Source organism: Geotrypetes seraphini, chromosome 2 (assembly GCF_902459505.1).
Source record: "Geotrypetes seraphini chromosome 2, aGeoSer1.1, whole genome shotgun sequence".
In the NCBI taxonomy this organism is placed as follows: domain Eukaryota; kingdom Metazoa; phylum Chordata; class Amphibia; order Gymnophiona; family Dermophiidae; genus Geotrypetes; species Geotrypetes seraphini.
The window spans coordinates 334,092,820-334,116,126 of NC_047085.1; the positions used below are offsets into that span (position 1 = coordinate 334,092,820).

The 23,307-nt window shown below is 42.7% G+C and overlaps 1 protein-coding gene across 1 annotated transcript in view; it reads right to left on the minus strand.

Annotated features, from left to right (window-relative positions):
* VPS41 (VPS41 subunit of HOPS complex) overlaps nucleotides 1-23,307 on the minus strand; it is a 401,709-nt gene that overhangs the window by 210,052 nt on the left and 168,350 nt on the right. The window contains exons 8-9 of the mRNA XM_033930242.1: nucleotides 12,210-12,329; nucleotides 101-247 (exon numbers count right to left, since the gene is read on the minus strand). Of these exons, the coding sequence (XP_033786133.1) occupies nucleotides 101-247; nucleotides 12,210-12,329 (267 nt within the window). The remainder of the gene's footprint in view (nucleotides 1-100; nucleotides 248-12,209; nucleotides 12,330-23,307) is intronic.

Genomic DNA, 23,307 nt, shown 5'->3' on the forward strand with positions numbered 1-23,307 from the left:
ATTAGAAAACATCCCTTGCACTCAACACCCCACTAGAGTTACACATGCCCTTTACCTTACTGGCTTCCAATCTTCTTTCATTTACCAATGGAGACCGTACCTTTACAGAATTTCCCCAGCCAATAATCAGTGTTAAGTTGTCTTTCCAGCAGAGGCTGCAGGGATACATGTCTGGACGGAGGCTGGTGTCATCTCGCGGCACGTTTGTAATTCTCTGCCTTGTGACTATGTCAAGAATCTTCACTCCCTAAACATTAGTCAAGAAACAACATTATAAGATTTTCAGTGGAAGGAAAATAAAGAAAATATTTTCCTCTTTCCTACTGAACACAATACTTATTCAGAGTCCCAAGCCAAATCAGTTAGTTTCCCCCTACCCCCCAGCCAGTGGTGTGCAATGCTGTTAATGTCTACCCCTAGCACTGACTCAAATATTCAATGCTGGGCTATATCCTGCCATAAGCACTGACTATCCAGGCTTTTTTGTTGTTTTGTTTTTAAACCAGCTAGTGCATGATAGGTTATCGACATTCAGAGCTAATTGGCCATTTGGTAACACATAAAGACAGGGCAGCTATTTCTATAGTCCTATTTATGCAATTTTATGCACTAACACTGGTCGATTAGCTCTGAATATTGTGAGCTAGCTGGACTCCACCTCCAAAACATAACTAGAATGCCCCCAACATAACAAGCTTGCACTTCGGTGCTAACTGGTCATTTTCAGTGAAGATAACCCTTAAGTGCCATTAAAAATGACAGATAGCCGCCGATAAACAAGTTAACTGGGCGGTGGCCACTCCTGGCCAGTTAACTCACTTTGAATATCAACCAGAATATGTTTAAAAAAACAAGGAATACTTAATGTACATAATTATACCATAAAGATTGAACTGTGGCAGGTAAACTTACAGATACTAATAGGTAATTAATTACCCCCCTTTTCACTAAACCGTGATAGCATTTTTTAGCGCAGGGAGCCGCACTGAATGCTGCACGCTCCTACTGACGCTCATAGAACCTCTATGAGAATCAGGAGCAGCATAGAGTATTCAGCGCAGCTCCATGCGCTAAAAACCACTATCACGGTTTAGTAAAAAGGGTCTTAATTAATTAAATTCATTACCTATCCTGTTCTCCTCAAAGAGCTCAGTACGGGTTAATATACAGTTAACAAGTTACAGTTTGCCAAAGTACAGTGTAAGCTTTATCCTAATTCAACATATACTAGGGATCTAATACCAGTATTCTAATTATTGGATGCTGGCCTAAGAATTTGGTTTTGTGTCTTTGACAGTTCCATAACCCACTTCTGATGGGGTACACAAACTACCAACAATTAAATTAAGATTTTGGATTTAGATGTGAAATGGCTAAACAACAATTAATATTTATGTTAAGAAGCAATGTAGTTGGACAACAAAAACCAAGTGATATGAGATTATTTCACCACTACCAGATATTACTGTTGCTACATCATGGTATCCATCCTACTCTATACTTCAATATGTCAGGCCCTACTGACATCAGCTTGAATATTTAATTTGTGCAACATGTCATGCTGATTCCTTCACAATGGAATGAAAGGAACATAGATAAAACAAAGACCTTCTAATCACCTCTGTTATCTGCTGACATTTTCTACCTATTGCTACACCAGAAAAACACAGTTACTTATCGTAACAGGTGTTATCCGGGGACAGCAGGCAAATATTCTCACATATGGATGACGTCATCCACGGAGCCTGGAACGGACAGCATGAAAAGTGTACTGTCACTTCAAATTTGAAGAAACTTTGTGACTGCCCTCACGACGCATGCGCGAATGCCTTCCCATCTGACGTTCACTCGTGGTACTTCAGTTCCGTAAGCAAACTAAGAAGCCAACCCGGGGAGGTGGGGAAGTTGTAAGAATATCTGCCTGCTGTCTCCGGATAACATCTGTTACGTTAAGTAACTGTGCTTTATCCTAGGCCAAGCAGATAGCATATTCTCATATCTGGGATTCCCTACTTAATGGAACGGGCTGGAGGGAGAGTTGGCCAATGAAGTAAAAAAATTCTGTAGAAAAACTACTTGGCTGAAGAGCCCCTCCCTTGTGGAAAAGATTCCAGACAGGAGAGGTGCATGAATGAGTAGACTGAGGACCAAGTAGCTGCATTGCAGCATGTACTTAAAGGAGAGGAATGTAAGAATGCAACTGAAGCTAGAATGGCCAAGAGTTTACATGCTATAAGAGATGCCCCAAATTGCAGTATAACCCAAACATGGCAAAAGAGATACAGATTATAAGGTATGAGGAAATAGAGCTCCATGGATAGGCAAAGAGGATGATGAACTGGTGAGAAGAGATTCTGTAAAACTTAGTTGCTTGAAAGAGAAAGCCAAGGTTCTGTTGCAGTCCAAGGCAGGAAGAGCCATTTCTCCAAGCTGATAAAGAGGCTGAAAAGAGAAAAAAACAGAAGCACAATGATGAGAAGTATATGACATCTCTTGACCCCTGTTGTCCAGACAAAAAGGAGGGGTACAGAGAAACTATTGTATCATGGTGCAAACTGTGCAAGACTTAAAAGAAGGGAGCAACAGTGTAGAGAGAACAAAGCGAGAATCCCAACCCACTAGGGGCTGGTGGAGATTGGCAAGGTTTGGAATTAGAGGATGAACAGGTTGTTGACCTGAACACAGAAATTGGTTATAACCCGAAGGCAAACTGTGATTGAAGTAAAGCAAAGAGCTGAGTAGGAGAGGGGTAGGAAATATTACCGTAAGGCAGATATGAAATAGGTTAAAGGCTTGCTAATATAAAGAGCCTAGAACAGTGAAAACCATGCCCCCTACTCCTCATAGGGCTGCTGCAAGAAGGTTCTGTGGATGCAGCTAATAGTCTGGAAGGATGAAAAAAAAACAACAACCCAAAACCCAGCGTCTGCTGAGGTGACCTTGAAAGGCACTAAAAAGCAAAAATAGACTTCCAACTCCTGAGAGAAAACTTTTGTCCCTGACTAGAAGAGAAAGAAGTATCATGGCTGTGTGGCCCACCAGGGAGTACAAAAAGCCTGGAGACCGATTCTTGCCGAAGCTGAACTAGCAAATTGAGCAAGAGAGGAATTGGAGGAAACACCCAGAAGGATTAGTTCGTTCCATCCAAAAGAAAAGTCGCCATTACTAGAACAATGAGGAAAAGATTGTCTAGACAAAAATGTAATTTGTAATTGATATATGTATTATGTATGCCGAGTACTTTTCTAGGGCCAAATATTCTCGGTCCATTGATAGAGAGCCTGAGAACTAGAATCTCCTGCTGAGCGACTCAGCAACAAGGAGAAATTGAGATGAAGTAAACCTGAGCATAGAAATTATCTGAGTGCTTAAGCAAAAGTGAAAGAAATGTAAGAGAGCTGTATGGAAAACCCAGTAGGAACAGGTTGTAATGCGCTTACTGACTGCAGAATGCATAAGCATCTAATTGTAGTCATATAGAAGAAACCGTCAGTCCAGAGTAGAGGTCTGCAAGGGAATGGGAATTGCGGGGATCCCAAGTCAACGTGACTCCCAAGGGAACCCCTCCCAGGCCCACGGGACTCCCAAGGGGACCCCTCCAAGGCTACCGGGATTCCCACGGGGATGGACCCGGGGTTCCTATCCCCAGGCCTACCTAATTTCTGGTCTGGATCCGGTGCCGAGCGGAGCTCCCGAGTCCTGATGAATCAGCAGCAACAGTTTCTGTCACTTAGGCAGTGAGCTCAGCATGTAGGCCGAGGGCTGCTGAGCCGAAGCTGTGAAAACCCAGCGAGAAGCTGCAACCTGGGCTCTTGGACTGTAGCAAGCGAGGATGAAAGCTGCTCTGCTGCTACAGCTTTCTGAAGCCCCGTGAGCTTGGATGGACTGCTCTGTCTACGTATAGCTTGCCATTTCTTTCCCTTACTCTGGCTCTCTTAATCCACTTCTTATTTCCTAGTCTGTCACTAATTCTATCATCTTTCTCTCCCATCATTCAGCATTTCCTCCTCTCTCTCTGCTCCCCTTCTGTCCAGCATTTGTCCATTCTCTCTCTTTTCTCTCCAGCATTTTCCCTCTCCTCCATTTCCATCCAGCATCTGCCCCTCTCTCTCCTGCTTCTGCCCAGCATCTGATCTATCTCCTCTCTTCCTTCTTTCTGCCCTCTGTCACCCCATCCATCATCCATCCATCTCTATTCCCCTTCCATCCAGCATCTGCCCATCTTCTTCTTCCCCTTTCAGCCCAGCGTCTGCTTCATTTCTCTTTCTCTCCCTTCTATTCAGTGTCTGCCCCATCTTTCTCTTTCGTCCCTTCCATCTGCATCCTCCCTTCTCCTCCCTTCCATTCAATGTATTTCTCCCCTCTCCTTTTCTTTACATCCATCATCTGTCTTATTCTCTCTCTCCAGGCATTCCAGCTTGTCTGTTATCTTTCCCCTTTCATCCAGTGTGTCTGATTCCTCCCCCTTTCTACCTACAGTCTGTCTCCTTTTACCTCCTACAACCAGTATCTACCCTTTCCCACCTGATACCTCAGCTGCTGCAAGACTGATGCAAAGCCTTCCCTCTGACTTCAGTTCTGACTTCGGGGGAAGACTTCTGGGTCGGCTACATATGGCGTGCTGCAGGCAGGAAAAGAAGACGAGCCTCTCTGCTCGAGCTGCCTCCAACCCCTGCTGTTATCTGGACTCAAATGAAGGGATGGGAGAGAGTGCGTTTTTGGACACAGAAGGCATGAACTTGGGAGAGAGGATGGAGGAAGGGAGGGAAAGAGATGCTGAAGTGGGGGAGGGGATGCATTTATGGACACAGAAGGCATGAACTTGGGAGAGAGGGAGGGAAAGAGATGCTGAGGTGGGGGAGGGAATAGAAAGGGAGAATTGGGCGTGAGTGTGTCAGTAAGCGGGAAAGAGAGTTGGTTGTGTACACACGGGGAATGGAAGAAAGAGGAGAATTTTTTGGTGATAGGGAAGAGAAAGATGAGAGGGAAAAATGTGGTAGAAAGGGAACAGTGGGACACATTGAAAGGGATGCAAGAGGGAGGAATGTTGGACATAGTGGTGAAGGGAATGGAGGGAGAGATGTGGCATGGTGCTGGAGAGGGATGATAGAACAGAAGGAGAAATGTCAGGCATGGGGCTGGTGGGCAGGGGTGAAAGATGAGAAAGGGATAAATGCTAGACCATGATAGGAGGAACCAATGGACAGCAACAGAAGAATTTACTGAAGATGTGAAAGCGAAAAGAGAACCTGGGACCAACTTGATGGAAAAATAAGTTGCTAGACAACAAAGGTAAAAAACAGAATTTATTAACTAAAATATGTTAGCTTTAGGAAATGAATATAGCAGATTTATTTGTATTGTGTTCAAAAGAAAAGGAAATGCATTTCTGGTTTTATTTCTACAGTGTTGAAGTACTTGCTGTCCCTTGCTGTGGCTGGTGGGGATCCCCAAGCACCACCAGCAGAGGACCTCCTCTAGAGATGGCCAGAACTCCTCTTCACCAAGCGCCGAGAGAAAACCACCTCATAGAAGATCCTTGAGCAGAAGCTGGCAGCATCCATGAGCCACTGAGGTGCCAGCATCTGTGACTCGGACGCTACTTCTGCCTGCCAAGCTTGACAAAAGGGACCCCCGGCCAACTGCAGAGGAAGTCCTCAGCCGACAGCTTGAGGGTCCTCATCAGCTGAGTATTTATATTTTATATTTACAGTAGAGGCTCTGGTAGAAACCCATTTACAAAGTATGTATCCTTCTCAATTAATATTTCCAAATTAATTAAAGTGTCTTTGCTTATTTGTAAATGGGTATCTACCAGAGCTTTTAATTCAGTAATAAATGAAGTAACTACATCTGAAGTTTATATAGGGACGGGTGGGGATGGATTTGATTACAGCGGGGACAGGTGGGGACGGATTTCATTCCAGTGGGAATGGGCGGGAACGGGTTTGACGCCTAGCGGGGACGGACGGGGATGGGTTTGATTCTACCGGGGACGGGTAGGGATGGGTTTGATTTCTGTCCCCGCGCAACTCTCTAATCCAGAGACTATACCTGAGATAAACTGGAACGAAAAGGAAAAAACATCTTAAAAAGTATGTAGTGGCCTCCTCCTCCCCTATAGCCACTTGAGATGGAATACGTATTGTGACCAACTGAAGTTTTGTGGGTGGGCTTTTTTTTTTTCCGGTTGATATGAGAGACCAAAATTAATGGTATAGTGAAGGCACATTCCGATGGATCTAGAATAATTGGGCAGAATTATGAACAAGTTCTACTGAATCAGTTCAAAGCCTCTAACACATTTGCCGCTCTTTCAGAGGCTGCCCAGAACCAGAATGTCTCCGCTCTGAAGGTTGTTGTTTAGTAGATCTCCTTGAAGAAAAAGACAGACTTTGTTTTAAAGCTAATTTTTGTGCAAAGCTCCATCCCTAGGTATGGAATATTGACTAATCTATTTTGAACACTGAGGTCTATATCAGAGAGTCTAAGCCAAGCTAGGCATCTCATAGCCACTGACATAGTAGATGCTCTGGAAGACAGTTGAAAAACATCAGAGAGTGATCTTGGAAGATGCGTCACAGTCTGCGAGAGAGTATGTCTGAATTCAAGAGGGCCTGGGATAGGCACGTGGGATCTCTCAGAGAGAGAAAGAGATAATGCTTACTGCGGATGGGCAGACAAGATGGGACATTTTAGCCTTTATCTGCCATCATGTTTCTATGTCTGTTGAAATTCCAGAAGATGCTCTGAAGGAATGTATTGCTTAAAATCAGTCGAGGCCACAAACAAACCTATATATGCCAAATACAACAATAAATACTGCCAATTTTTTTTTTTTAATCAGTCATCCATTGAACATGTTGTTGAAGATGCAAAGACATGTAGAAAGTGTAATTAAGGATTCTGCTCAGCGGTATAGAGTTTTGATAAAGGCGACGTCCAAATTTGTCCATGTTACGGCCTTCACGTCTCGGAGGCAATGAAGCATGAACTCTGGTAGGAAAATATTTTTTTAAGGGTTGATTCCACTATGATGAGGAAGTTATGAACTATCAAATCCTGGAGTAGAGAAAATTCTGTAAAGCAAATTCATTTTTCCCGGAGCAGCCTTGACAGATAAAGGCATCTCCCAATTTTTGAAAAGGGTTTGTTTAAACTGTTCATGCAATGGCAATTTGAAGAGATCTTTGGAAGGTCCACCAAAGTTCAATATATTGTGGAATTCAGCAGTAAATGAGGCATCAGTCTCCACTAAAAGAGACAAATCCTTGCATAATTGGTTAATATAAGTGGCAAAGGAGAATTCTTCAGTAGAAGACCTTCTTTTTGGAATAGTTGCACCAGCAGACTCGGGTTCAGAGAGGAAAAATCCACACTCCAAGTCAGACTTCGAATCTGAGAAAACTTCTGGGAAAAAATGTTGCAACGTTTTCGGTACCGATCCAATGAAAAGGCAGAAGTGGATCAATGAAGTTCCTGATTTCTCTTCAAAAGAGGAGGTCAAGTAGTAGAGGAACTCAGCCTGAAAATGCCTCACAAAAAAAGACTTACAGGCCGAAGTAGCAGTTCTAAGTTTCGAAGAAGAGCATTGTTGAGAAGAAGCAGAACTTCGATGCGAAGAACCATGTCTGGAGAAAGATCAGCGCCGAGAGAGAACCGCCTCATAGAAGATCCTTGTGCAGTATTTTGATGCTCCAATGGATCAGTGCTATCGGAACCTTGATGCCTTGCATTGGTATGAGTAGGATGGGCTGGCACCATGGGAGTAGAGTGTAGGAGACGCATGTAATGTGACCTAAAAACAGTGGCAATCTACCTGTGAAAGAATTCATCGAGCTTCTCTCGAAAAGTGTGCCCCAGCAGCAATTGCTCAACAGCCAGTACCGTTGGTACAGTAAGTTGTTTTGGTATGGGTGACTTGGCAGAAGATGCATCCCGTATGGAAGAAACAACCTGCAGATCAGCAGAAAGATGACGACATCTTTTGGCCTGCATCAAGAGACTCGATGCCATCGAGGATTATGATGCCTGCTGAGCAGCATGCACCAGTACTGAAGGCTCACCAGCCAGTACTATCGGTGCAGCAGGTTGTCTCAGAGAGGGTGTCCTCGACAAGGATGCACACCTAGGAGGGGAGACAACATGCAGATCCTTAGATCGTGGTCTGCATCAAGAGACTCAATGCTATAGAGAACTGTCATGCTTGCTAGGAAGTGAATGGTTCAGAAACTTGCTTCCCTGATGCTAGATTTCCTGATGTCGATGTAGTTTTCAAAGGCAACGGCTCCATAGTGGAGCCAAATAGCTTCTCCTGTTGGATATGACGGACTTTAATGGAATGCTTTGGCAAGGTGGAACACTTGACATACAATTCAATTTAATGATCAGGGCCCAAACACTGAACACACCAATCATGTGGATCGGTTATGGAAATGGGCCTCTGGCACCTGCAGCACTTTTTGAACCCCATCGTAGGTTTCGACATGGGAAAAATCTCTTCAGCGAGATAAAACTAAGTCCTGCCAGGGTAAGAACCTCGATCCTGAAGCCCAAGGTTGAGGAAAAGAAACAGAAATATATTTCTATTATATATTTCTTTTTTTTACTATACAAAGGAAAAAACAAAAGAAAAATTAGACTAAATTTGGAAAAAAGAAAAAATACGAAAAGGGAAGGCAATGCCGGCTGAACAGAGTTCAGTCAAAACAGACTTCTTTGCTCTATGGAAAACAAAGAACTGAGGTACCACGAGCAAGCGTCAGGCGGGAAAGCACTCGCGAATGCACGATGCGGGCAGTCATGAAGTTTCTTAAAACTTAAAGTGACAGTACATTTTTCATGCTGTCCGTACTGGGCTCTGTGGATGATGTCACCCATATGTGAGAATATGCTGCCTGCTTGTCCTAGGATAAACCTGATTACCAGTTTTACTTTGCTTTCCCAAACCAAAGATTCTTCATTACAAGTACTTCCATTCCCATAATACATCATCCTCATGTTGTAACCATCACCTGGGGATTCAACACTTCATTAACTCAACCCTGCAGTTCATCATTTGACTGCCTGGGCAAGTATTCTATCATGCAAAGTTGAGCACTAAAGCCATTACAGAATACTAGCATAAGTCAGTATTTGAGTGCCAAACTTTAGACATAAAAAGACTTTAGACATAAACTTTAGACATAAACTTTAGAGTGAAAAAGAAATTAAAAGGTTGCACATGAAACTGATGGTATAAATTTACTATCTAGTTTAGGATTGGAAACTTTAGACATAAACATTTGCTCACACCTAAATATTGTCAGTTTTGTGCATAACTGACTGTATTTTATAAACTTAGGCAAGGATTCACTAACCTGCCCAATCGGGCCCGATCCGGGCAGGTCAGACGAATTCAGCAAACTCCAACATGCAGATGAGGGCGATCAGAGGAACGCCCCCCATCTGCAGGCACGGATCACGCTATAGTGATCTCCGTGCATGTGCAGACCATCTGTATATGGTCTGAGCATGCGCGGGACTTCTGGGCCGTCAGAGTTTTGTTTTTTGTTTTTTACACTAAGCGCAGCCAGGGAACCTGAAAAGTGCTGGACCTCAGGGCCGGCATAGATTTTTTAAAAATAGGCGATTGAGGAACTTTTGGGAGTCCGTGGTTTTAACCCGCTTAAGCCCGCGGGTTAAAACCATGGGCTTGCAGCGCAAGGAAGGGTGGGAGAGTTGGGGAAGGCAGGCATGTTAGGGGCAGGCAGGCAGGCACGTTCGGGGCTGCAGGAAGCATTCAGGGCAGCAGGAGATCGGGGTTGACAGGGCAGAGAGCGGGGTTGCAGAAGGCAGGGCAGTCACAAAGGGCTTCAGTGACTGGTCAATCGGTGTTGCAGGGTTTTGTTTAGTGAATCGCATCCCTGCCTACTTTGCATGCCGTTGCCCTCATTTGCATGCGCGGATCGGAGGATGGTCGGAAGACAGGTAAGTGAATTGGGCCAGGGTCACTAAGGGGTCGCAAACTGATTGGTACACGATCGGTTTGCTTTGTGAATCTAGCCCTTAGAGCATAAGTGCTCGACATGCCCTTGATCTACGGATGCGAAGAATTAAGGCTAATGTCAGGCAGACTTCTATGGTTTGTGCCCAATATGACAAGAGAGATTGGGATAGGCTGATGTGGGTTTTGATGGTGCAGGGTAGACTTCTAAGGTCTACACCAGGGGTGCCCACATTTTTTGGGCTTGCGAGCTACCAAGAATAAAATTTTAAAAAACACAAAGCACACTGTACACAGAGAAAATGCTAATTATCATTTATATTCCGGGGTGATCCTTTTGTTGATCATCTGATTGGGACAAGATATTGCTGCCTAATCATGTTGGGCATTAAGTCATCATGCCTAGACTTTGCAGGGTCCGTGACATCTCAGGGAGTAGAGCTGAGTAGGTGGTTTATAAGGGCAGACTCGATGGCTGCATCTTTTAAGTTGTTATGTTGAATTTTGGACGGACTTATGAGCATGCTGGCTATATGAACTTAATCTGGATTTTTGTGGAGAAGATAAGTACTACGCTCTTTCTGCATTATTGTCCAGCTTGAGATTTTGTTTGGCTTGGATGAATTTTGGCTGGTGTGTACCCTCAGGTTGAGGGGCAGAGACAGCCTGACAATTTACTTATTTATTATTTCTTTTTGAATTAACTATTTGCTTGATTCACTTTTACTTTGTGCACTAGTTCAATCACATATTTCACAACTCGGGATTATCCAAGGATGTTGGGTGTATGATTGTGGCAACTGAGCATTAGAGACGGTGTTTCCCCATTTGCGGGCTGTGGGACTGAGGACTCCCCCTTCACATAAAAATGTATTAGTTTTTCAGGACTGTCTCTCCCCCCCCTTATCCAAATCAGATCAGGGGAGACTTTCTCTCTTGTTACTATTTTTCAGTACTCCTCTATTGGGTTTTTTTGTAGTAGAATTTTATAATTCAGTCATGGAAGCCTTTAATGGGAAATCATTATTCCAGATTGATGGCTAAGCCCTTACGATGGCTCTCATATGTAAAAATAAGTGAAAAACAAAATCTCATTATCAAATCAGGAACAAACAAACTACAGCACGTAGTTCTGTAGTTTGATGCCTTTTTATTGGGTTAATCTTGTACACTGGTAACTAGCTTGCAAGAGTTACTATTCTCCATTTATCAGGTCCTGGTGAAGAAGAATGTTGCCTAAATATACATTAGATGCGGTTTTTTTTTTTAAAAAAAAACCTAGATAAATTCAGTAAAGTGATATGGGGTCATTGCATATGAAGCTGGATGCGATTAGGTGCTGCTCCAGCCACCACTCATTTGTTGTTCTGAATAGTAACAGGAAAAAAATAAGGAAGTGGGAACTCTTCATTACTTTTCTGTAGGAGTGCACAAGTTATCTTGTACCCAGTAAAACAAATCATCAACTTGTGCTGCTAGAAATCAAGTGCCGTGAGTGCATTCAACATGTATTAAAAAGCAAGAATCAATAGCGTTAACAACCCTATAAAAAACAACAGATTGCAACTTTATTAATGCAGTACAGATGTCACAGTGACATAGATGATGAACTGCCATAACCGGAAATCACCTTTGGTATTATCCACTGTAATTGATAATAGTTACCATTTGAAAGATCATTATCTAAAAGGAAGAATTAAACCATAAGTGTAAGTTAAATCACCCCTAAATGCTAGAAATTAGAGCAAGAAATACTTATTTTGCAGGGAGGCATGGGGAAGGGAATAATAGATAAAGGGAAGGAAAGAAGAGACAGATTTACATTTTTACTTAAAAATCCATAGGCAATCATGGATAATGATGAGCAACAATTCATAGCAAGGCACGTAACAGAATCTAGAACATACAGGGCTCCTTTTACAAAGGTGCGCTAGTGTTTTTAACACACGCTCCAGATTAGCACACGCTAGAGTGTGCGCTAGCCAAAAGTCTACCGCCTGCTCAAAAGGAGGCGGTAGCGGCTAGCGCACGCGGCAATTTAGCACGTGCTATTCCGCGCATTAAGGCCCTAGCGTGGCTATGTAAAAGGAGCCCACAGTGTCATAAGAACACTTGACCTTTGATGTTAGACAGTCCCTTCAATGCCTTTAATCACTCTATTATTTATACCTGCACCCCTATATTACATCCATTTAATGCAGACTAAATTTAAACACATACTTACCATGCTATTAGCCCATGCAATTAAGTTCCCCCTCCATTTTATATTCGTTATGTTGCCTTCACCTTCGTGTAAAACAAAGGTCTTCCATCTGTTGAGCCAGGTCCTCTCATACAATAGAAGCTATGAAGAAATGTTAGAGAGAAAGCTATTTAGTAACTGACAGTATAATGGTTCAAGCACTTGAACATCATCGCAGGAGTCAATTGAACTATACTATTGTTTCTAAAATGGCATGGAATGCACTAGGAGTGAAGGAGTGGCCTAGTAGTTAGAGCAGCTGCCTCAGCACTCTGAGCTTGTGAGTTCAATTCCCACTCTGGACAATTCACTTAACATTTCATTGCTTCATGGCAGTTCACAAGGTCTTCCATATTTTATGGAAATTACGGACTGTCAGAGCTTATTTTGATATCACTGCATTTAAGTCACTAGTTCAATCGCTGGTATCGGGACACCTAGATTATTGCAATATAATCCATCTAGCAGCGGTAAAGAAAAATATTTCCAGATTGTGACTCATACAGACCACTGCGGTGAGATTAATCTATGGTTTGAAAAAATATGATCACGTATCTCCATTTTACCGCAAATTACATTGGCTACCCATAGAGGGCCGTATTATTTTCAAATTTGGTTGTATTTACTATACCGTGTTTCCCCGATGGTAAGACACTGTCTTATTTTTTTTGGAAGGCCAAAATATGCTCTAGGGCTTATTTTCAGGGGGATGCCTTATTTACCCTTTCATGTACCCTCTGTATCTCTATCCTTTCTCTCTCTCTTCTGCTCCCTCACCCACGAGTCCTGCATCTGGCCCTCTCCCTTCTACCTGCACCTGGCAACATCCCCCTGCTCCGCGGCTCTCTTCAGCAACTTGTCAGCAGCGGTGATCAAGACAAGCTACCGACATCGAGGCCTTCCCTCTACGAGTCCCGCCTTTGTGGAAAAAGGAAGTTGAAACAAGCGGGACTCGCAGAGGGTAGGCCCCGACGTCAGAAGCTTGTGTCGATCGCTGCTGCTGAGTTGCCGAAGAGAGCCGCGGAGCAGGGGATGTGGCCGGAAGCAGGTAGAAGGGAGAGGGAGATAGGAAGGCTGTAGATCTCCGGAGCATGACACCGACCCCGGCCAGGATGATTTCTTTTTCAGGCGTGCATCTTACAAGTCCGGCGTCGCGGCGGGAAATAGCCATGCTGAGTGAGCTCAGCACGTACACAGATGAAAGCCTTGCTTGCTGATTGGTCCGGCGGCCGTGCCGCATAACCGTGTTTCCCCGATGATAAGACAGGGCCATCAAATAAGACAGCCCCCCCTTTTTAGAAAAAATTGTAAAATAAGGCACCCCCCCCGCAAATAAGCCACCCACCGATACCTGCGCTTACCCGAATCGGGTGGTACGGTGGGTGACTCCGTGTGGTCCCTCCGTCTACCGCGGGGGTCGGCAACCCGCGGCTCAAGAGCCGCATGCGGCTCTTTTCCACCTTTGCCGTGGCTCCGGTAGTGTGTCACGCAGGCGTGCATCTTACAAGTCTGGCGTCGCGGCGAGAAATAGCCATGCTGAGTGAGCTCAGCACTATACAGATGAAAGCCTTGCTTGCTGATTGGTCCGGCGGCACGGCCTGCGTGACACACTACCGGAGCCACGGCAAAGGTGGAAAAGAGCCGCATGCGGCTCTGGAGCCGCGGGTTGCCGACCCCCGCGGTAGACGGAGGGACCACACGGAGTCACCCACCGTACCACCCGATTCGGGTAAGCGCAGGTATCGGTGGGTGGCTTATTTGCGGGGGGGGGGTGCCTTATTTTACAATTTTTTCTAAAAAGGGGGGGCTGTCTTATTTGATGGCCCTGTCTTATCATCGGGGAAACACGGTAGAATCATAACAGGCCAGGCTCCCTCTTACTTGTTAAAGGCATTCACAGTCCCTAATCCACAATATTTTCATAAAGCTCATGCTTTTTTTCAGTTATCCATCAGTGAAGGGTTGCAAATTTAAAAGACATCATGAAAGTACATTTTCATATCAGGCTGCTTTTGGGGACAAAGATTTTAGGCAACTATTCTTTGTATCTACTTCACACTGCCTCTTTTACAAAGCCGCGCGGCAACAGACCCAAAGCCCTTTAAATCTCTATGGGCTTTGGGGCCGTTAGCGCAGGTCTTTGTAAAAGAGGCCGTTAGAGTTCAGAAGACATTTGAAGACCCATCTATTTTCTAGATTTTTGGGTAACTAAATTTCTTCGCTGTTCTATTTGTAATTACAAGTTAATCTTTTGTAAACTGCATAGATCCTCACAGTTATGCGGCCTATAAGTTGACTTTTATGTTTATGTTTTAAAATAAGTACCTGTCTAAAAAATATGCAAATCGCTTTGATTGTAACCACATAGAAAAAGCGGTATATCAATTCTCTACCATCATGTTCTTTATCTGAATAAAGCTCAGAAGAATATAAAGCCTTATAATAGTCCAAAAATTGTTTTAAAACATTCCCAATGTGAGTATGAATTTTACCTCTCTCATCTTTAATGGCCACAATCTTTATTTTTCTTTTTTTTGCTTTAAGATAATTAGCCAATAATCTTCTCGCTTTATTCGAATTTCCATAATAAAAAGCCTGTTGTGAAAACAAATCTTTCCTAGCCAATTGTGAAAAAATCTCATTATATTTATACTTAGCTTTCAACAGGGCATTTAAAGTAATTTGTTCCCATTTTGAGGCCAATTGTGACTCTAAAGTCAAAATAGTTTGTTCCAAATTGGAAAATTCTGATTTTAGCAATTTCCTAATATGCGCTGAATATGAAATTACAGTGGTACCTCGGTTTACGAATGCACCGGTTTGCGAGTGTTTTGCAATACGAGCAAAACATTCGCAAAATCGGTGCCTCAGAAACTGAGCATGCCTCGATTTATGAGCGCCGCCCCCCCCCCCGTGATCCGGCACCCCCCCTCCGCGACCTGAAGTCCCCCGACCCACCCAAACCCGCTTCTTACTTTCATCTGGCCTCGGCACCGGCATGTCCTGTGCATTGGTGCCGGTGCCCGAAGATCGGCCTCCTCTTCTGTGCTGGGCCTTGAGCATCTGCACATGCTCAAGGCCTGCGAGTTCACGTTCTCTCCGAGATCTCTTGGAGAGAGCGTGAACTCGCAGGCCTTGAGCATGCGCAGATGCTCAAGGCCCAGCACAGAAGAGGAGGCCGATCTTCGGGCACCGGCAACAACGCACAGGACATGCCGATGCCGGTGCCGAGGCCAGATGAAAGTAAGAAGTGGGTTCGGGTGGGTCTAGGGGACTTCAGGTTGCGGCGGGGGGGGGGGTGCCGGATCGCAGGGGGGAGGGTGCCAAATTGTGTGTGGGGGGGGGCTTTAGGGGGAGCAATGCCGGTTCTCGTGGGGGAGGGATAGAGAAGCACCGCTGGCCTCGGGGGGTGGGGACGTATCAAAGCGAGTTTCCATTATTTCCTATGGGGAAACTCGCTTTGATATACGAGTATTTTGATTTACGAGCATGCTTCTGGAACGAATTATTCTCATAAACCAAGGTACCACTGTATTTGCCCTCTCATTGTAGCTTTAAAAGCATCCCAAATAGTTTCCAATGAGATTTCCTCTGAGGTGTTGAACTGAAAATATTTGTTCATTTTATTCTGAATTTCCTCTTGAAAGTTTGAATCTGCAAGCAATGTATTATTATACCTCCAAACAGGTCTATTAGAATCTTCTTCAGTAAACTGATATTCTATTCAAATTCCAGCATGATCCGACAAAAGGATTGGATCTATGTTGGCTTTTGTAACCTGTTGGACTAAATGATCCGACACAAAAAAATAATCAATTCTTGAAAATGATTTATGAACGTGGGAGCAAAACGAGAATTTGCGAGCATTATAATAAAAAATCCACCAATAGCGACAACCACTGCATCTCCGATGAGGGGAGGGCCTTTGATTTGAACTATCTGAGTCCCTGTGTTTAAGTATTTCTCCTAAATTGCGAGCTCTGGAAAACGCAAATTTAGGATCCTGGGAGAAAACAGTGTGATACTGTAAAACTGGCCATCCTGATATTGTTTTTAATAGATGAGCTATTGCAAGTATAAAGTAACACACACGCAAGATTCGCACTAGATTTCTGGGTGGCGGTATAAACAAGCCAATGACGCTGACAATATTTGGCTCTTTTCCATGCCCTCCCCTCATCGGAGAGGCAGTGGTTGTTGCTATTGCCAGTATGTGCTGAAGGTGGATTCCACAGAGATTCCCTCGAGTGGCGGCAAACGATACTTCCTTTGTACTAATACTGATTGTGATTCCAGTGGTGTCGTATATTGTACAGTTTGTCCTTGTGGCCGATATTTTTGTGGATGTGGCGGCAAGACAGGACAATGCCACACAATTAGAAAGATCAAGGTCTGGCTCACTGAACATTTAAGTAATATTAGGAGGAGCCGGATTATGGCACCCCTGGTGTCACATTGGTTGGATAAAGAGCATCCCATTGATTCTCTAAAGTACACGGTTCTTTCCCCTGCTACATATCTTTTGGGAAATTTGTCAAAATTTTTAACTTTAAAAGAACACAGGTTCATTTTTAAGTGGCAAACTTTATCCCCTCAGGGATTAAACACAGAAATAGATTGGTTTCAGTTATAATTTTTTTTATGAGAGCCTAGGTTTATACGACTTGATTATTTTATTTTATTTACAGCATTTCTTCAGTTTTCAATAGTTTATTTCATCAGTTTTTAGTTTAGTGGTACATTTATTTTTCTTTTTTCTGTTTTCCTTTCTTGGATGTCATCATTTCCGGCAGCCCTTTAGAGAGAGTATTAAAGAGGGTGGGACATTAACAGGCGTTCATACGCAGCTCAGTCTTTCTTGTCCTCCGAGTTTGAAACTGCCAAGACTAGGTATGTGAGTTGTTGAATCATAATTTGATTTATGTTCAATTTAGAATGAATAGGGAATTGTATTAGTGATGGTAAGATTAGGAGCATATGGGTATTTAGTATATATTTTTTGTATTTACCTGACAGTGACCCCTCCTGAGGAAGAGTGCAAAACTCGAGTCGGGGGGCCATTTTATTCAAATGGCACTTGCTGCATTCACTTATGAGCACTAGCACTTTCACAAGCTTCAGTCTATGACTGCCAAAAGTGATTTCATCTAGCCTTCCCAACAACATCTAAGATAAGTTTGTTCTTGTCTTTCTTATTTTCTTTTGTTATATTCCACTTGGTGATATCAGTGTGATAAATGAGGGAAGGCATTGGGACAGTAAATGCAATGATGGTCCCAATGGCATCCATAGTTTAGTGACATCACTAAACAATTTTGGTTGAAGGGTCTGAACACTTTACTTATAATTTATAATTAATCATTAATATAGCTGTGATAACAGTGGGATAATGAATATTATGTTAACATAAACATAATAACATAGCAAATGATGGCATATAAAGACCCAAATGGTCCGTCCAGTCTGCCCAAACATATAAGAAAGTAAACATAATGTTAGGAATATCAGGAAAAGAATGGAAAACCAAAATGAGAATGTTATAATGCCTTTGTATCACTCCATAGTGTGACCGCACCTTGAATGCTGTGTGCAATTCTGGTCACCATATCTCAAAAAAAGATATAACGGAATTAAAAAAACTGAACATGATAAAGGAGATGTGACAACTTCCTTATAAGGAAAGGCTACAGTAGCTAGTGCTCTTCAGCTTGGAGAAGAGATGGCTCAGGGGAGCTATGATAAGAGGTCTATAAAATACTGAGTTACGTGGAGTGGAATGGGTAGATGTGAATTGCTTGTTTACTGTTTCCAAAAATACAAGGACTAGAGGGCACTTGATAAAGCTATTAAGTAGTAAATTGAAATCAAACCAGAGAAAATATTTCTTCACTCAACTTGTAATTAAACTCTGGAATTTGTTGCCAGTAAATGTGATGAAAGCAGTTAGCTTAGCAGGGTAAAAAAACAACAACAAACAAACAAACCAAACACCCCACAAAAAAGAGGACTGGTTGAAGTCTATCTCAAAAATTCATAAGCCATTTTTGAGATAGACTTGGGAAAATCTGCTGTTTATTTCTGGGATAAGCAGCATAAAAATCTGTTTTACTCTTTGGGATCTTGCCAAGTGCTTGTGACTTGGATTGGCTACTTTTAGAAACAGGATATTGGGCTTGATAGACCTTTGGTCTGTATCAGTATGGCAACTCTATGTTCTTAAGACATTTAAAATTTTTCTAAATATCCTGCAGGAAAAGAGGCACTGACCCTTTAAAGTGGCTCTCTCATGCATATCTTTACATTATGCTAAATATATATACAGGAAGGCTGTTAAAAATGTTTATGTGCTACCTTAAAAGAAAGATTAAGGCCTCTTCAATGTAAATTTTCCTATGCATTCACTAAATGTAAAATATTTCTTTAGTGTAAAAATTGCTTCCATAAGAGGTAATGAAGCTGCACACAAGAATAAAAAGAGATTATGTACTTATCCTGGTAAGCTCTTTTCCAGTATTTAGGTGAAACATTCTAGACAAATGGGTTATATCCCCACAGCTGTGTGCTGTAGAAGGAATCCACTCCAGAATTTTCACTCTGCCTCTGCAGTACTTCACTGGGTTCTCTAGCTCCACCTACAGTTAGTACCCAAGCACTGAGAGCCACCCAATACACGTGAAGTAGAGGCTCCTGTAGCAACAGGCTTAAACAAACTGTTCTGCTCAAGAAGTAACTCAACAATAATGTTAACCGCCAGCACAGGCTTCAAACGAGCTCAGAAAATACTCCCATATAAAACTTAAACATATACAAATTTTTCTAGTCCCAAGGGCTGACGGGCATCCAAGAATTAGCTTGGAGAAGCATAAACACACTGAAACAGTAGGCAGGCGTAGGAAGGATTTGGCGGGAGTCTAGAATGTCTCACCTATCTACTGGAAAAGTGCTTACCAGAGTAAGTACATAATCTCTTTTTCCAGTGTAATAGGTGAGACATTCTAGACAGATGGGGCATACAAAAGCAGTCCCCAAAAAGCTAGAATGGGCCCAAAGGCAGAGTCCTGTCTTGCCGCCACATCCACTCTGTAAAACCTGGCAAACGTGTGAAGAGAAGACCATGTTGCTGCCCTGAAACACTCAAAATCCCACTTTTCCAGCCTCCCCCAATTCATCTCACAGGCTGTCAGCCTGTACTCAACTGTGACCTGACAGAAGACCTGTGTTGCAGCCTGCCTCAGCTCTCTCACAATAGCTGGATGAGAAACTTCACTGCCACAATACTGGGAATGCTTCTGGAAAGTTGATCTTCGGGCTGCCAGTCAGACTCTTATACTTGACTATACCTCCACCCCTGTGGACCAACGGAAGTGCACTGGAACGGGCAGAGGCGAGGAGATGCAGTTGGCACTCTGCAAGACACTGCAGAGTTTCCTAAGGGCGCCCAATAGTCTGCACTCAACCCCTTATTAACAGGAGGTGAGACCACTTCAGGGACAGTCCTGAGCTCCAGACAAAACTATGCAGGCTGGCTAACAGGTACCCAGAGGGATCGACCTGTCAGCTACAGCCCAAAGTCTGTGTGTTCTCAAGCAGGCAGAGCTGTGAAATCACTCCAAGCACCGGAATTCCTGAAAAAGGGAAGAAATTACACTGAATAAAATAATAAAATGGGGAGAGCAGAACAAACACTTCTGCAGGCACACGTGCAGAAGGAAAGAACTGTAGGCTGAGTAGGAGAACCCAGTGAAGTACAGCAGAGGCGGAGTGAAAAATCCAGAGTGGATTCCTTCTGCAGCATGCAGCTATGGGGATATAACCCATCTGTTTAGAATGTCTCACCTATTGCACTGGAAATATATTTCAAGCATAGGGTTGTTCAGATGAATAAAAGGCACTTGGATTTTAGTGTGAATATGGGGAAAGTGGAGGGTGTTAATGGATCATTTACAAAGTAACATTCCACATATGCTTTTCAGGCTGTGTCAAATATTTTATTTTTGTTGTTGAACAGTTCCGAAATGCCTGTTTTTAGAGTATTCTACTATCATGCCTATTCTGGTATTAGCTCGATAAAGGTCAAAACAAATTTGGATGAAATCAGCCTAAAATGAATGATTATTTTAAAATGATAGAAAAGTCTTATAGCACGCTCTTTGCAATTACTGTTAAAAGGAGGTATAAAACTATCCTTGGCCACAAGATGGCACCAAATTATAACCCTGCAGGAACAAAAGACAGATGGCTTTTTTTTTTTTTAAAGCATGAACTTTATGTAAACAATTATAATTTTAAAAGGCAGAAAACCAGCTTAAAACAAATATCATTGGCAATGGGTAGACAATGCCCTTTGATAAGTAAAATATTTAACACTTGTGTAGGAATAGGAACAAAAGGGGAACTTTTTATGTACAATAATACTAAACAGTAAGTAAGGAAAATAAAGTCCCGGATCTAGAGGCAGTCATGGAAGAGGCCTAGCTGATTTTAGTGGGGGCCATGAAGAAATGGTAAATGGAGAATCACAATTTATAAGTGACTATAAACTAATCTATTCAGAAAGCATACGGCAAAGAGAAAGAATAAGTAGCATGTATATTAAGAAAAAAATAATCAAGCAATAATTAGAGAGGAAATTACTGAAAAATCTCCCCTACTCGTTTTCTTCAATTTTCCTGAATATAGAGATGATTTAGACTTCAGGAAATGACAGGTTGCATTCATAGATTCATAGGAACCAACTTTTGAAAATGATTGGGAGTAATGAACTTAAAACTCACAACAAATTTCTGACCAGCCTGTATCTAAATGTCAAGAGCAAGACAGGTAATATGGATAAATCAAAAGCTAGGTCTCTCGGTCTCTCTCTCTCTCTATTCAGGCCATCTATAGTATTTTTCTCCATCCAATCCCATCATCTGCACCATACTTTTTCCTTCAATTGTTTTCCCTTTCCCTTAATTTTTTTTTCTTCCTTGCTCTTCCTCCTCATTCCCTCCCTCTCACTTTTAAATTTTTTTCTCTTTTTGCACAGGCATAATTTGATATTTTATTTTTGGGAGCAGGGAGTTTAATAACTCTCTGCTTCTCATTTCCCATTGGCCCAGACTTGTATTTCCCTATACTCCCCAACAAATGCCAATGCGCTTTTCTCTAACCAGTTGCTGTTCGATGCAGATTTAGTTCATCCATCCCTTCAGTGCTTCCCACTTTTCACTCTCCTCTTCAGATGAAACTTCCTTTTCTTGGTAAGTTTAACTCAAGCGTGGATCATTTTTTTGTTCTGCTCTCCCTAGCTCCAGGCATATTCCCGTTTTCTAGAATTGCTTCCCCATCCCCTTTTGCACGTCCCCTGATACTCACAGATTCCATGCCAATGACCACACTCTGCACAGAAGTATGCACTCATACTAAGCCATTGTGTTTGGGTTGTCTAGATGAAATTGCTCCAGTGGCCATGAAACAATCATCCAGCTCAGGGAGCTGAGATGAGACCTGGGAGATGGCTGCAGAGTTTTACTAAAAGCCAAGAATAAGGATTTAGCAATTAAACACAAGAAATATCAGGGAGTCAAACCAAGAAACACACAGTTTGTGAGACAATATCTCCCCTCTCCCCATCCTTCCAACTTTGCCAATGATCTCCTGTCACCTCTTCCTACTTCTGCTAATCACATAGCCAGTTCCCATTTCTACCTCCTGTAGGATATAATGGGGAATACTATTTTTAATTCTTGTGAGGAATTGTCTTGTGAGGAAATGGAACAGTGCTACTCTCCATTCCCTTTCAGTTCAATCCCTGACCATTGTTATGTGCCATTGATTCGTGTTTGAGTCCTAGCGGTTTTGTGCTAGTCTGGTAAGGTCCTCCAGCATCAACCCCATGGTTGTTTTCAACATGTCCAGCCATCTGATTGCAGGTCATCCTTGTTGCATGGTTCTTTGAATCTTCCCAAACATGATATTCTTTTCCAATGATCTTTCTCTTCTGACAGTGTGACCAAAATAAGAAAGTCGTAACTTCATTTGGGCATCGAGTGATATAGCCGGTTTGATCTCTTCTGACAGTCCACGGCATGCATAAAATCCTTCTCTAGCACCAAAGCTCAAATGAGTCAATCTTCTTTCTGTCTTGTTTCTGTAGTATCCAGCTTTCGCATCCATAATTGACTGCTGAGAAAATGAGTGTGTGTACAAGTCTGATCTTCATTTGGAATGTTATATTCTTGCCTTTGAATACTTTATTAAGACCCTTCAAGAGCGACCAAGTGCTATTCTGCACAGTAATTCTTCCCTGCTAGTTGCTTCTTTATGAGAGTCCAGGAGATTGAAATCCTTTATAACTTATTGTCTACAAGCTCAAAATCTTTTTTTCTGTGTTCATGATGTTTGTCTTGTTAAGAACATAAGAATTGCTGCTGCTGGGTCAGACCAGTGGTCCATTGTGCCCAGCAGTCCGCTCACACGGTGGCCCTCTGGTCAAAGACCAGCGCCCTGAGACTAGCCCTACCTGCGTATGTTCTGGTTTATGTTCAGTTCTAATCCCTTGTTTTGACTTTTGGCTTTGACTTTTCTCAATAGATAAGAATGTCTTCTTTGCTGCTGGTGATGAACGCTGAATCATCTGTATAGCGCAGGTTGTTTATTTTGGCCACCAACTTGGAAATCAACACTCTCTTCTTCCAAATTTGCTGTTCTGAAGATGGCTTTCACCATAAAGGATGAACAGGTAAGATGACAAGATGCATCCTTGCCTGATGCCATGTTTTATTGGAAACCAATCATCATCACATTCAGTTCTCACTGCAGCTTCTTGATTTTCAGAGAGGCTCTTTATCATCTGAATTATATGTTTGGGTATTCCCATTTGTGCAAAAGTTCTCCATAATTTATTGTGAGCCACAGTCAAAAGCTTTGCTGCAGTCAAAGCACAAGTATAGGGGCTACTGGCATTCTTTGCTCTTCTCCAATATCCATCTAGCATTGGCAACAGTTTCTCTTGTTCCTCAACCTTTTCTAAAAACAGCCTGAACTTCGGGTAGTTCTTGCTCAATATATGACTGTAGCCTTCATTGTATTAGTTTCA